This window comes from Pseudochaenichthys georgianus, chromosome 8 (assembly GCF_902827115.2).
Source record: "Pseudochaenichthys georgianus chromosome 8, fPseGeo1.2, whole genome shotgun sequence".
In the NCBI taxonomy this organism is placed as follows: Eukaryota; Metazoa; Chordata; class Actinopteri; order Perciformes; family Channichthyidae; genus Pseudochaenichthys; species Pseudochaenichthys georgianus.
The window spans coordinates 2216243-2231016 of record NC_047510.2 but is presented as its reverse complement, the minus strand read 5'-3'; the positions used below and the strand labels follow the sequence as shown (position 1 = coordinate 2231016).

The 14774-nt window shown below is 43.8% G+C and overlaps 1 protein-coding gene across 3 annotated transcripts in view; it reads right to left on the bottom strand.

Annotated features, from left to right (window-relative positions):
• The window catches only part of septin12 (septin 12), a 127099-nt gene that overhangs the window by 13719 nt on the left and 98606 nt on the right, over nt 1-14774 (bottom strand). For all 3 annotated transcript variants that reach the window (XM_034088662.2, XM_034088664.2, XM_034088663.2), the window contains 2 exons: nt 7730-8116; nt 5447-5575 (listed from right to left, as the gene is read on the bottom strand). In XM_034088662.2, coding sequence (XP_033944553.1) covers nt 5447-5575; nt 7730-8116 — 516 coding nt within the window. The remainder of the gene's footprint in view (nt 1-5446; nt 5576-7729; nt 8117-14774) is intronic.

Sequence of the window (14774 nt, the reverse complement as noted above, 5' to 3'; positions counted from 1 at the left end):
ACACACTGCTAAAGAGTTTAACATTGATTTTTAGGTGGACCAGAATTGATGACATGTGGTTGTTATACCATTGTTAGCGTGAACAAAAGATAAATATAAATAAGTGAAGATAAGAAGATGTATGGACCATAAATTAGTCAAGTGGTAAATAAAAATAGCGGAAAAGAGGGGAACTATTAAAGGGAAGTGGAAAATCAGTCTAATACACACTGATAAAAAAAGGGGGGGGGCATGAAGTAAGTATGCACTGGACTTTTTATTCGTGTGTGAATTTGGTAGTGTTTTAATTTGTTACAGTATTGATCAGTTCAAAGGGAGAGTTTTAGTAACAGCTCTATAAGATCAGATAAATATTTATTTATATAGGTCATGTTGAAGGGAAAGCTGGTTCTAAACAAAATATAGTATTTCAATTTGAGGTACTGGTTTCATGTTCAGACACCCAGAGTTCCACGCACTGTTAAAGAGGGTAACATTGTTCTTTAAGTGCACCAGAATTGAAGATAAATTGATAGAATGAGTTATGGAATACATAGCAGATCTTTACAGATCCTAGTAATGTTTTGACACAAGATAGTGATGTACACATGTTTCTGAAATAGATCTATTAGTCATTTTAATACTAATTAGGTGTAAATGAATTGCAGTAATAGTAATAGTACAATAAGGAAGTGACATTTTTTTGGCTAGACACTTTTCAGGGAATGTGGGAAACAGCAAGGAGGGGTTGGAGATATCTTGAACATTATAGTTGTAATTGTGAATTAATAAATGATGGCGCTCCATATATACAGATTTGTATAGACGGAGGATGCTGGCCTGTGCTGGAACATCAAAGTCTCTGCAGAGCACGACACATGGCCAAAAAGACTGAGACCAACTGACCGACAGGGTAACTTGGGAAGGCACTGTCAATGACTGACTCTGCGGTGAACCTGACCAAACCTGACAGTGTGAGTGTGAGTGTGTGTATGTCTGCACCTGATCAGTGCAACTGCATGATTTAAAACGATGACTAATCAAGCATGTTTTGGACTAACACATTATTTTTGGGTGATAATAATGTGTGAAATGAGAGGTTTCCTAACATTGCACAAAAGGGGAAACCGTATCTAATCTGCTTCATGATGTTTCACTCCCACAGGAGGGGGCGGTTTGAAGAATGTGAAACTCAAACTATGACATTTGGAATTCTGTTTCTTTTAGGACTGAATGATGGAGAGAAACACTCTCAAGTGTTTACTGGGAAAAATGTTTGGTATTGTCTTATAATCCATTATGACCTGAAGGTTTTCTTCCCATACAGGTTTTTGTTTACACATGAGAATGTGTAAAAAAGGGGGAGTGTAAACTTTACAATGTACATTTTTCATTTAGGGACTGAAAGGAACCGGCTGGCACAACTCGATTGTTCAATCTGACCATTGATTGACAGTTTTAGAATTGACCTGCTCCATATTTGGGGATAACACACTGTTTGATGAATGTTGACATGTCTCTAATATTGATTGAGTTATAGCAGGTAACACAGATAGAGAATCAGTGGCCAAGGGGCTGCTGAGAGAGATGTAAGTCCAGAATGGAATACTGGAGAGGCTGACCGGTGAGTAATGTTTCAACAGACAACATCATGTAACTAGCCTGGTAAAGAAGTAAGAGCCATAGACTTTATTGTTTAGGTCATTATGGGGATATACATTTCATCTACATTTGTAATAGAAAGACATTTGATGACAGTTTGTTGGAATTTTGTATTCATTTTTTAGTAGGATAATATCTAAGAACTGACGGGTAGAAGCAGTATCACCAGGAAGCCATTCACTTTGTTAGTATTGTGATTTTGGTTGTTTTTGAATCCATAAGATTAGTGTTTCTTTACCAGAAACATTAGCAGTTCAAATCATATTTTTAGATTTTTAATGGGATCTCAGGGATTTCATTTAAATAAATACAGATGCTTGTCAGAAATTCAGAGCTATTGAAATATGTTATTTAGTTTACCTAAAGATGTTGTGGTTCTTATTTAGTGGGCACAGTCCAAGTATTAAGATTCTGAAGCTGCACAATTAATTTAGAAAACCTGTGCTCAGACGTCTGTTGTTTTAAGACACCCCACCAACAGGCTCCAAGTTGCCACGCACTGGTGGGTCAAACAGCCGAGGGCCCCAGAGCCCGGAGCGTAGGCTTGAGGGATTTGTATCAGATTTCTCCACACAGGTTGTGGATGCCAAAAGGGGGACCCGAGACGCAGGAGGCTGACTGTCAACCCCAGGCTCTCCGGCCCCGACCGAGTGACCCAGAGGACATCCCATGCCGTCCGCCTACAAGGAAAGGGGGACAACTGGTACCACTGTGCGGAGCCAGTGTGCGGCGGGGGAAAACACCTGCGAGGACCCTAGACGACATCAGGACAGATCTGGCTCTCGTCATGGAGGTCGACTCGGATGCTGTCATCAGCGGATTGGAGGAGAAGGACCTCGAGGACATCCATCCAGCAGTCGTCCCGGGAGGCATCATCATCGGACCGGAGAAGGAAGATCGGGAGGACATCTATTCAGCATCGACTCGGAAGCCGCCATCAGCAAGCCGGAGGAGAAGGAAGACATCTCTCTAGCAGGCAGCCCAGAAGCCGCCGTCAGCGGATCAGAGGGGACAAAGACACGGCAAGCCAGGACGGCACAGGGGACTCCACTCTCCGCTGAAACAGGAGTGTGTGTTAAGTGCAACAAGACGGTGTATGGAGCCAGCCAGGCCTGCCAAGCTATGGGCAGCCTCTACCATGACAGCTGCTTCACCTGCAGCGCCTGTAGTAGGGAAGGCGTTCTACTATGACGCAGGAAGGGTTTTCTGTGAAGAGGACTTTCTGTACTCTGGGTTCCAGCAGTCTGCAGACAAGTGCAACGCAGGTGGACATCTAATCATGGACATGCAGGCCGGCAGGCCCTGGGGAAGTCTTACCGCCCCGGTTGCTTCCGCTGCGTCATCTGCAACGAGAGCCTGGACGGAGTGCCCTTCACTGTGGACACTGAGAATAAAAAGTATGGAGACTCAGCAGACAAGGATGCAGTTTTTTGCAAGTGCCTTGTGTAAATTGCACTCTTTTTTTAAGAGTGCAAAAGAGGGAATTGTAAGGAAATATTTGTATGTATTCATGCAAACTGTGAAGAAGCTTGAAAATGATTTGTGTAGAAAACTGGGCTGGTTTTGGGCCTGCTAACATGTGGTTTTTTGAGGACAAAGGAAGAGGGGGAAGGTCAGGAGTTAACATACAGTCATCCCTGATGTGGGGTGTTGATGATAATTTGGGCAGCCAATCACTGGTCTGGAAGGGAGGCGCAGATAACTCCTCCTTGGGTCAGCGAGGTATATAGACAGGAACCCCGCTGTGTTCTGCCTCTCTCTTCTCGCGTCGCTGGGACTGGAGGTCTGGCGGCCTGTGGGCAGGAGCCAGGAGTAGGCCAAACTCCTGACATTACACATATGATACGATATGGTTGTGTATGGTAATGTATTTGATTGTATTGCATTGGATATTACCATTAAAGTGGATTATTGTTAAACGGTTACTTGTATGCTCTGGGTTTCCTTCATGTAAGATAACGGCTTGTGTAGGGACGCGAGGATATTTAAGAAAGCGGACGAGTTGTCCACTAAATCTCCTAACAACTGTCACGTCAATTGTCTTCTGTGTTTGAAGTTTAATCCCAGAAATAAATAAATGCATTTGTATTGCTGTCGAACAGAAACACTTTGAGCATATTGTCAAACGGTTTCATTTTATGGCAACTAACCCATGCATCCTAATTTCACATCCTCTTTTGTTTTATCTTAAACCACTTCCTGTTTCTACAATTGTAAGTGCCCCGCCTGAGGACAGCCATGTTACCGACAATACTTATTGGTTACTGTAGCCTGTGACCTTTGACATCAGCAGTTAGCCGCAGTCGGCTAAACTCAACTATAGCATCCAACAAGTTAGCATCGAGCTAACTACATGGTAAACAACTAAGGGACCATTCTCCTCCGTCCCACACACAGGTTACTAAAGATCTCTTCCTAGATGTTAAGTGTGCACTTCACTGTCGGGCCAGTTATTATCAACTTCTATTTAGGATTTTATAAATATGAATAGTTTATTATTATTTATTATCATGAATTATTGTTATAACCAGACTTGCTCATACTAGAACCCCAACATTTTGGTGGTCCCTTTTAGTACAGTCATAACTTTTGAAAAAGTGAAGTGAAACATGAAAACTGCCTGTTTCATGACCCCTTTACGTGCTCTTGTTTAAAATAGCTTGTCAGATTTACATTAGGGACCCAGACTTGGGATGTCTGACAGTACGAAGACTAACATTCAACTAGGAATCCACAATTTGCTTCTGAATGTTGTGACCATATTTAGGCTTTTTCCTGCAATGCTGTAAATGTTCACATGTATACCTAGACAGAGTTTTCCTGAACAGTTTTCCTGCGTTCTGTTCCAGCGTGTGCAGAGTGTAAAAGTGACAGGCCTGTATTCACACTGAGAGAACTGTGAGAGTGCAGGAGAACATGTGTATGGACCGTGTCATGGTCTGCGGCTTCACATTCTTTAAGTCACGGATGATGAGCATTCTTATAACAACGAGAGACAGATCATATGTTTCTTTGGCCAAATGTCTTTTTACATCAGTACTTCAAAACGAAACTTACGCAACTAGCCGCGACTCCTCCAGTGAAAGCAGCACTATAGAAGTAAAAGTTATTCTTGTGTTTGATATGTAAATGTAAAACTGTAATGGTGTTGAAAAGAAATCCACATACGTTTGTATTGGGTTAACGGCGCAGTCTGTAATGCTTTAGTACCGCAGATGATATCGCTGCTAGCTAGCTAGCCTTCCCTTCCCAGATGCTCCTCTCTCTACAGGCTGCGAGCTCAGCATGGCCTCTGGCTGAGTTCTGGGAAGTGCTGAGGAGCCCAACATGTGGTGGTGATGACACAGCCACTGAGTGCAATTTCAGACATCTGTATGCTAACGTGCTAACTATGATAACGCTAACATGTGGTTGTTTGAAAGGCAACAGACAGCCCAAGCTGGAGTTTCTGGTCATGAGACAAGAAGCTAAAGAACAACTAATGTAAAAGGATGATGTCACACACACGGAGGTGTGTGGCGCAGTGGGCTTGTGCGTTGGTGTTGGGATCAGGGGGGCACAGGTTCAAACCCCGCTGCAGTCAGCATGTCGTTGTGTCCCTGAGACCCTTCACCCCAAAGTGCTCCTGTGGGGATCGTCCACAGTGATGAGTATGTAAGTCGCTTTGGAGAAAAGCGTCTAACAAGTGTCGTGTCATGTCATGTCAGTGCTGTCTGCTAGTTATCTTCAGTCATGACCTCCTCACACTGAACACATGTAGTCAGCTGTAGCAGAAAGAGAAAGACGAGAGGAGACAAAGTCTTACCGTGGCTGACTGAGTGCAGTTTGACCGTTTTGGAGATCTTCTCTTCGTAGTTGCTCGTGCACGACTTCCGGCTGACTTTGGACTTGAACAGAGTGTTGACCAGCGTGGACTTCCCCAACCCACTCTGACCTGCAGACACAGAACCAGAGCTTCAAACATCATCTAAGCATCTGAACGCTGGGTTGTATACTCCATGTCTCCTTATCTGAGAAGAGACCTGGATTAGTGGTTCAGACGCACAACCCCCCCCCCAACCCCAACCACATATTAAACACTAAACACTAGGTTTCCCGTCATGGTTAGCAACAACTCTACACATAGTACGTCAGAATCAGAATTAGAAATGCGTTATTATTTTTGCTTTATCTTTATAAAATTAGTAAGAGTGCTCAAGGAAAAGATAAACTTAAATATAAACATAATAGTAATGGAATACTGACTTAATGGAATAATTCACTCTTTGGACATCAATTACCACTCTTTTGATTAAACAAGAACTAACGTTGTAAAACATTTTTAAAGCTGCTTTAATAAAGATCTGGAGGTGAGAAATAGTCATAGTTCCCACTCCACATGGATGCTTGTGTTTCTCAGAGTGCTGTGTGTCTGAATCGGTAACTGTATAACCGTAGTAGGTTTATAAGATGATACAAAGATGGTGTTCCCATGGTAACAGGCGTGTGTCACGTTCCGCCTCTTCATATCTACATATTCTGAATTCAATAGATATGGTTATTAGAATTACTTAAAGAGACCTCCTCTAGTTCAGTTTGGATCTCGATTGAATTATCGAGAGGAAACTTCTTGTTTCAGTCCACTGGCAGGGGAAGTGTTTCTCATCTCGTCGTGTGGCAGGGAGGAGCGACAGCCCCAGCCCTCCAAACCACTTCCCTTCCAGAATCATACTTCCTCTTCCAGTACCAACAGCAAACTATATATTTCAAAGAGGAAGAGACCCAGCAGCCACATATCATGACACAGAGCATATGTTGACGATGCCATGTGTATATATAGGACATTGCTTTTGAGTTGATTTGTATTTAGGTGAAAAGGGAAACCCTACAACCCGTCAGTGACCTGGTGGCATCACGTGAGCCTCGCCGCTGGTCAACTGTAAGCTTGCCGCAATGCAGGGTGGGTTTGAATGGGTAGAAGTTGGCTAACACCCACACACCCACTTTCCTTTATGTGTTAGACACTGTTTCCACACATGAAAGAAAACATGTTGTCGTGCATTTGGTGTCTTTTAGAAACCTGCCAATGACAGGCAGGCAACCCTGGCTGGTCTTTACATGCATTTTTAAATGTTGAAACATGTATATATTTAAAAGTCAAATTACCTAGTGACTATATTGTACTTCTCTACTTTACGTACTCCCTTGATACCTTCCCTCAGGGTTGCCTGTCTGATACTTGAGGTTGGTACTACAATTTTCTCTGAAATAAATACTTCAGTCCCTCAGAGCTTATGAAAAGCTACCAGTAACGGCCCAATGGGGAGTAGCAACGCTTAGAGGTGCTAAGTTACGTTAAGCAGTCAAACGGTGGGGATGAAGAAAGCCTGTCATTGAAGCCACAGGTCTGGTGGATTGATCACACCTGGTCAGGTAAGACCTCCTCAGAGCGAAACTCTTCTGATCGTAAACGGCATTGCGCCACAGCACGGGAGCGCATGCAGGCCCACAGAGAAAGTGCCTCTTGACTTTTCTTCGTTAATAAAAGACCAATTTTGGGACAGTTTTATCCTTTATCAGAGAGATGGAACGGGGAGACAGAGGGGACAGCGTCCGTAAAGACCCACAGGTCCTCTTCAGACCTGGGTCCTATTCAGACCTGGGTCCCTACCAGCGAGCTATGGACACTCGGAGACACCTCGCCATACAGATCATGTATTTGTTGTAGCTCTTCTGTATGATGTGTGTCACATTATATCAACTGTACATCTGTTACCGTAGTTACAAACCGGGCTACCTGAGGTGACTGCTAACGCTGTAAACAAGGACACTACTTTGCTGCGCTCATCCCTCTTCTTCTGGCTTGTGCTACTGGATGAGGTAAACACACCCAGGTCTGACCTCTGAAATTAAATGGCGTGAGCAAGGATCGAGGCAAAGTGTCCATCGACGTGCATCACGGAGGGCAGCCAGAAGAACTGGCAAACCCTCGACATCAGACACAGGCGTTCTGTAGACCGGCACACACTCGCAGTGCTAGTTCTGTGTGCAGTACACGAGCACAAAGACGATGTCACTTAACGAAGCAGGAGTCGTGTCTCAGACTCACCGACCACCATGATGTTGAACTCCAGGCCGGCCTTCATGGTCTTGCGCCTCATCTGGTCCAGCACTGCCTCGATGCCCACGTATCCGAACAGGTCAGTGCCTCGGATGAAGCTCACCTGCAGGCCGTGGCTTGACTGGCACAGCTCCACCTTCACCTCGGCCTCCACCTCCTTCTTCAAGTCTCCTTCCTCCATTCCCTTCTCCTCCATCTCTGGACTGACCGCCACTCCGTTCTGTCCTGTTTCAGGTATGGAATTCTGGGAGTCCATGAGGGCTGGTTGTCCTGGTTGGCACTTGCTGTCGTGTTGCAGTCCCACGATGCCCCTCTCCTTCTCCTCTCCGTCCTCCATTGGGCTGAGTGAGTCCGTCTCCAGCTCTCCAGCAGGTTCTGTTCAGACAGAAAGAAAGAGTTCAGAACCAGAACCAGAACCTCTCCATGAGTCCCACAGAGGGGACATTGTTACAGCAAAAGTAAAGAGACAACATATTAATTAAGAGGCATGGATAAAATATCATAGATAGAAATGACACAAATACAAAGTACCCCTGTTGGTGGACAACAATAAGCACAGTACCAGGGGTTTTATTTTTTATAAAATAAAAAACAAGTGTAGCATGTAGAGATAGCGTGATAGCAGCCAGGTTACAGTAATGAAAGTAACAAGTATATTGCACAGTTATTGATAGTGATAATACAAATGATAAATCGGTATAAATATATATATTGCACATAGGTGATGTTGCACCACAGGGGAGTTACTGTATATGTGTGGAGGTCTACTAAAGTGTGGCTGCTGCAGGAAGTAGCTGCGTATCTCTCGTCATTCATGTGGCTGTCTGAGGGTTCAAGTGGGCCTTTTGGGGTATATATAAGCTGTCCTCCCTGCAGGCAACATGTCCCCCCAAGACATGTCTCCTCTGAGGGGACATGTCTCCTCTGAGCAGCTCCTTCAGTGACAGGCTGCTTCCCCCTCCCCCCGGCTGTCTCAGGGAGAGATAACACAGGTCCTTCCTTCCTGCAGCGGTAGACTCTAAAACCACTGCGGCCCCTCGTAGACCCCCCCACAATACACACTGTTTATTATTCTGCTGCTACTTCAGTACAATGCAATCATCATGTTATGTGCAATACAAACATACATTAGTTACAATGTCAACCCCTTATAGGTTCACTTAAAAATGCTGCTACTTATTTTGATTATACTGAGTATTACTAACATGTGCTTGTCTCTATATTTACAGAAGAGGATGAGAGTTTCTGAAGTTAGAATTGTGAGAAAAAGTCAGAATTCTGACTTTTATCTTGAAACTCTATGAAAAAATAACTGACTTTAACCTCAGACTTTCTATCGGAACAAAAAAAAATGCACTTCAGATACAAACAAAAATTCACATTTGGTCCTATTCCTCTTACGTAATATTTCATACATTACACTTACTCTTATGATGTGTTGTACTTTAGTCTGTACTGTCACTAACACTGACTCTATTGGACTTCTAAAGGACTTCTGGAAAGCTGTCTGCTCCTATAAGATGGAGAGTGGGGGGTGAAAGGTTAACAAGGTGGGTGCATTGGGCTAAGGAGTTTTACTGAACATGCAACATGTAGCTGCTGTAGCTACATGCAACATGTAGCTGCTGTAGCTACATGCAACATGTAGCTGCTGTAGCTACATGTGACATGTAGCTTCAAGGACATGAAGAGAAATACTGTAAGAAGAACTATTTCTGCAAACCAGCTCCGTAGACCTTGTTGTGCCAGGTGTGAGCACACACAAAGAGGAGGCTGGGAGCTGGTGAGGCTACGTCACGGTCAGGCTGTGTGGAGCAACGCCGACTGGAGCGCTGGGATGATGTATTTATGCGTCAAATAATAGTTCCGGCACGTAACTCACCCTTTAGAACCCACAGAGGAAACAACAAGCTATAACATGTTTGTGAGCTTGAGAGATGTTGGTATTTTGAACTTGGGACAGAGGCAGGCTAGCTGTTTATGCTAAACTAGGCTAATCTCCATTCATTGACATGACACTACCCTTACTATTACCTCATCTCACCCTCGCAGAGAACGAGTAGAAGCTACATGTAACCTGTTCAACGGGTACATGTTACAACACACACACACACACACACACACACACACACACACACACACACACACACACACACACACACACACACACACACACACACACACACACACACACACACACACACACACACACACACACACACACACACACACACACACACACACACACACACACACACACTGGTCTAAGTAACTGAAGTCTATCCTTCTCTTATCAGTGTGTGTGTGTGTGTGTGTGTGTGTGTGTGTGTGTGTGTGTGTGTGTGTGTGTGTGTGTGTGTGTGTGTAGTCTTGTCAGTGCTGTAAGAGGATTGGATAGAACTGGCATTCCCCCTGCGAACTTGTAGTTGTGCGTGTGTGCGTGTGTGTGTGTGTGTGTGTGTGTGTGTGTGTGTGTGTGTGTGTGTGTGTGTACTTGTATGGACTTATAGTGCAATGCAATTAGGACACAGTCATCTGAAACCAGAATGACTGTGTGTATGTTTTTGTGTTTCTGCATGACTCATTGAGCTCTGCCATCTTACGGATTGCACACACACGTACGCCACACACACACACACACACACACACACACACACACTCGCACACACACACACACACACACACACACACACACACACACACACACACACACACACACACACACACACACACACACACACACACACACACACACACACACACACACACACACACACTGTTGGTTAGTGTCAGTCCACATAATTTAATCAGCTATAAATATCCTCCTGTTGGAGCATTGGAACAGAACCCGTCCCCCTGAGTCAGGAGGACAGAGAGGAGTCAGGAGGACAGAGAGGAGTCAGGAGGACAGAGAGGAGTCAGGACAGAGAGAAGAGAGGAGTCAGGAGGACAGAGAGGAGTCAGGACAGAGAGAAGAGAGGAGTCAGGAGGACAGAGAGGAGTCAGGAGGACAGAGAGGAGTCAGGACAGAGAGAAGAGAGGAGTCAGGACAGAGAGAAGAGAGGAGTCAGGAGGACAGAGAGGAGTCAGGAGGACAGAGAGGAGTCAGGAGGACAGAGAGGAGTCAGGACAGAGAGAAGAGAGGAGTCAGGAGGACAGAGAGGAGTCAGGAGGACAGAGAGGAGTCAGGACAGAGAGAAGAGAGGAGTCAGGAGGACAGAGAGGAGTCAGGAGGACAGAAGAGAGGAGTCAGGACAGAGAGAAGAGAGGAGTCAGGAGGACAGAGAGGAGTCAGGAGGACAGAGAGGAGTCAGGAGGACAGAGAGGAGGGGTTTCACTATGAACCAACAGAGCACAGATGGACGTGTACTTGCTGTACCTTTAACACACTGCCAGGCCTGAAGGCTCCTTGTTGTCTGTAGAAGAGCATTAGAGCCACTTTGATCTCTTTTCACACTTTACCTGAAGACTATATTCTGAATTCAAAGCTTATTAGAAACAAGTCCGAATAGTTTCTACCTCAGAGCTCTGAGATTAAAGTCTACATTCGGACACTTCAGGCCTTTTCCTCAGAAGTAAAACAAGCAAACACTTTTGGTCAGCTTTTTAAATATTTCGATGTGCCCTAATCCTCTTCCCTGACTGTCGGGTTGCCCTTTAGATGTGATAACGTGTCCTTTGTGAGTTCCCACAGCCTTCTGAAGGTGCAGTACTACATCAGTGGAGGGCCCATAAACACACAGAGACGAGGGAGGAGACACACTTACATGTTGAGAGAGCCAGTCACTATAGCTTATACAAATACTTTGATGCATTCCAACGCAGGTATGTGTCATCAGTTATACTTTCCTGCAGTGCATACTGTACATACATGCACACTGAGAAGCAACATATTGCAGAGTAGTCGTATTTTAAACTATAAATTCTATATAAATAGACGTAGTGCCATGAAAAGTGTCTACAATGGAAGAGGTGATACTAAATGTTGGCGATATCTTTAGCCAACTTGATATCTGATCAGCATGCGTCTCAAAGACGTGGGAGCTAGAGCACGGACCAGAGCACGGACAGACCATGAGTAGGACGAGGAGACCCGGAGACGAGAGACACGTGAGAGAAGCAGAGCACCCACAGGAGAAGGAGGCGGGGTGAAGCGCTTGCTCAGGACGCAGCACGACCATTGAGAGGCTCGAGAAGAAGATGGAAGGAGACGGATCCTCATTCTAGTCCAGCCCGTTCTGGACACGATGCTCAGTCGTGACTTACTGCAGGAGTTATCACACATCTGGGCATGGCATGGATCATATGAGAGAAACTCGTTCTCTGACGGGTCGATTGATTTCAATTCAATCATCTGGCTTTTATTATTAAGAGGGAACTCAAAGGAAGGCAAGTTGAGTATTATTAAAACATCCATGAGGCAAGAAATGTTTACTGTTGAGGTTCTGTGGGTCAGAAGAAACTAACAGGTTCTTGTGAGGGTTCAAATGTAAAATAGGCCAAAACTCTTGAACATGTCACTTTGCTCTCTAAATAAAACAGGTTCAATTACAACAATGCTAAAAGAAATATCATAGAGATATATCATTTGCAAACAATAATCAAAATGTATTTTTTTATTTATTAAAATGTATTTAAGGGATATTCAAGGATAACATGCAGGTCCTGACATATTAAGTAAACAAGTGCTGTTTATATGACAACAAAGGATGCCAGCTGGAACCCACTCAACATGGCTCGTATTGTGGTTACACCCCGGCTGGTAGCACATGTCCTTCATAGTACAACTTGACATGTTCAGGCCTGTTGTTGTTATTATATATTGCACATGGACTTATTAGGTATAAGCAGTGTCCTGGTTCACATAGTGACTAAGAGAGTGTGGATGACACATGTTGACTGTTTGCCGAGAGGCAACTGATCCTTCAAGATAACAACAAGTCTCCATGCAATACTACCGTGTTTCTTCACTGAGAGAAGAGCGAAGAGTGAGCCTGAAGATACACTCGGAAACAACTTCAGGCGACCTTTCACCTCCACTTCATTAATGCATGGTTGCAAGATAAAAATGTGAGTTAATTGATTTAGATAAACGTTTTAAGTTGCAAACATTAATTTGTAAGTTGTGTTGACGTAATAATGTTGGTAATCACATCAACTTAATATTGTGTGTCATTTGAACTCTGATTTCCGCGTTAATTGACTTCAAACTAAATTCAAGTTGTAGTAAGTAATGCAATCGGCTTGATAACTTTGTTCTACACCTTGAGTTAAGAAGTTCAAGTCCACTCCCACTCAACATGCCGGGACAAGTTCCCACAGTTAAGACAAATAGAAATATACAAAGGACATTTTAAGGTGAGTGTCATCTTTTGTCATTCAAATACAGTAGATAGTAGGGATGTAACGATATATCGAATATCGCGGTAAATAAATGTCTCATTACCGTCGTGAGACTGACTAAATCTACCTTGATGTAAAAAAAAAAATTAAATACAATTTTTTTTACATTTAAAAAAAAAAAAAAAACTTTTTTTAACCAGGTGGTCCCATTGAGATCATCTATCTCTTTTTCAAGGGAGAGCTGTCCAACATGGCAGCAAGTAGGTTACAACATGAACATAAAACAACAGATAAGGACAAAAGGACATCGTATTTACAGGGCTACATGTACCTAGAGACATGGACACGTACCAACAGTATATGTATATCCCACCCTGTCAATAAGCCTCACCTTCTTGGCAACAACAGTATTGTTTTTGAAGTGGTGGAGAGACAATGCTCAGTTTGACCCACTGCCCATCTCTCTGTCCCAGCAACACCAGTACCAAGCAAGAGAGTTTGTTCCACAGCAGGGGGTTTTGTAAACGCTCAAACATCCCAGCTTCTACCTGGAAATGTGGACGTGTTCATATTCCTAAAAGATAACCTTGATGATGCTGAGTGAGTGAGTGAGTGAGTGAGTGAGTGAGTGAGTGAGTGAGTGGGTGAGTGAGTGGGTGAGTGAGTGAGTGAGTGAGTGAGTGAGTGAGTGAGTGAGTGAGTGAGTGAGTGTGAGTGAGTGAGTGAGTGAGTGAGTGAGTGAGTGAGTGAGTGAGTGAGTGAGTGAGTGAGTTAGAGTTGAGTTACTTGAAAAACTAAAGTGAAACTTGATTTATTCAATTGCAGGGTCTGATTATTATATTGTTGAAAATACTACTATCCTACTAAAATGCTGTACAAATCAGATTTATTATTTAATGATTAAAAAAGTTAAAGTTAAAAGTTTTATTTTTCAATATCGCGATAAATATCGTACCGTGGACTTTTTATCGCGATATTATGGTACCGTGAGTTTTTGGTATCGTTACATCCCTCGTAGATAGCCTTGTAGTTGCAGCCTTTGAACTGTGAATAGTTATGTGAGAGGCAGTGGCGGCTGGTGTAAAATATTTTTTTGGTGGGGCTATGGAAATGGTGACCAAACCACACTAGGGCGGTCCGGGAGATCAGAATTTTTTGAGAAATGACCCCTTAAATGATGACTTCTGGTGATGTTAGAGGGTGTGTGGGGGGGAGGACAAATTGAGGCTTAAAAATATGAGATAATCCATAATCTTCAGTGTGGTGAGCTATGAATCTTCCAAAACTGTGCAACAGTACAGTAGGCCCACACAAACTGCAGAACACTGGTGCTTTGGGAACACTCCAATGATTTAATTCCCATTTAAAATCAGGAGACTACATATGAACATTATGTGTGTGTGTGTGTGTGTGTGTGTGTGTGTGTGTGTGTGTGTGTGTGTGTGTGTGTGTGTGTGTGTGTGTGTGTGTGTGTGTGTGTGTGTGTGTGTGTGTGTGTGTTACTTGCCAACCCTCCCGATTTTCACGGAGACTCCCGCATTTCTCCCACTTTCTGACAAAATCAGATTTACTCACGACTGTTTCCACTCGGACTTTAATACAGCTACACCATTGTTGGGTTTCCATGGTAGCACGTCTCTTTAGCAGCGCGCGCAACTCAAAGTTTGAGAGGGTGAGAAAGATGAAAACT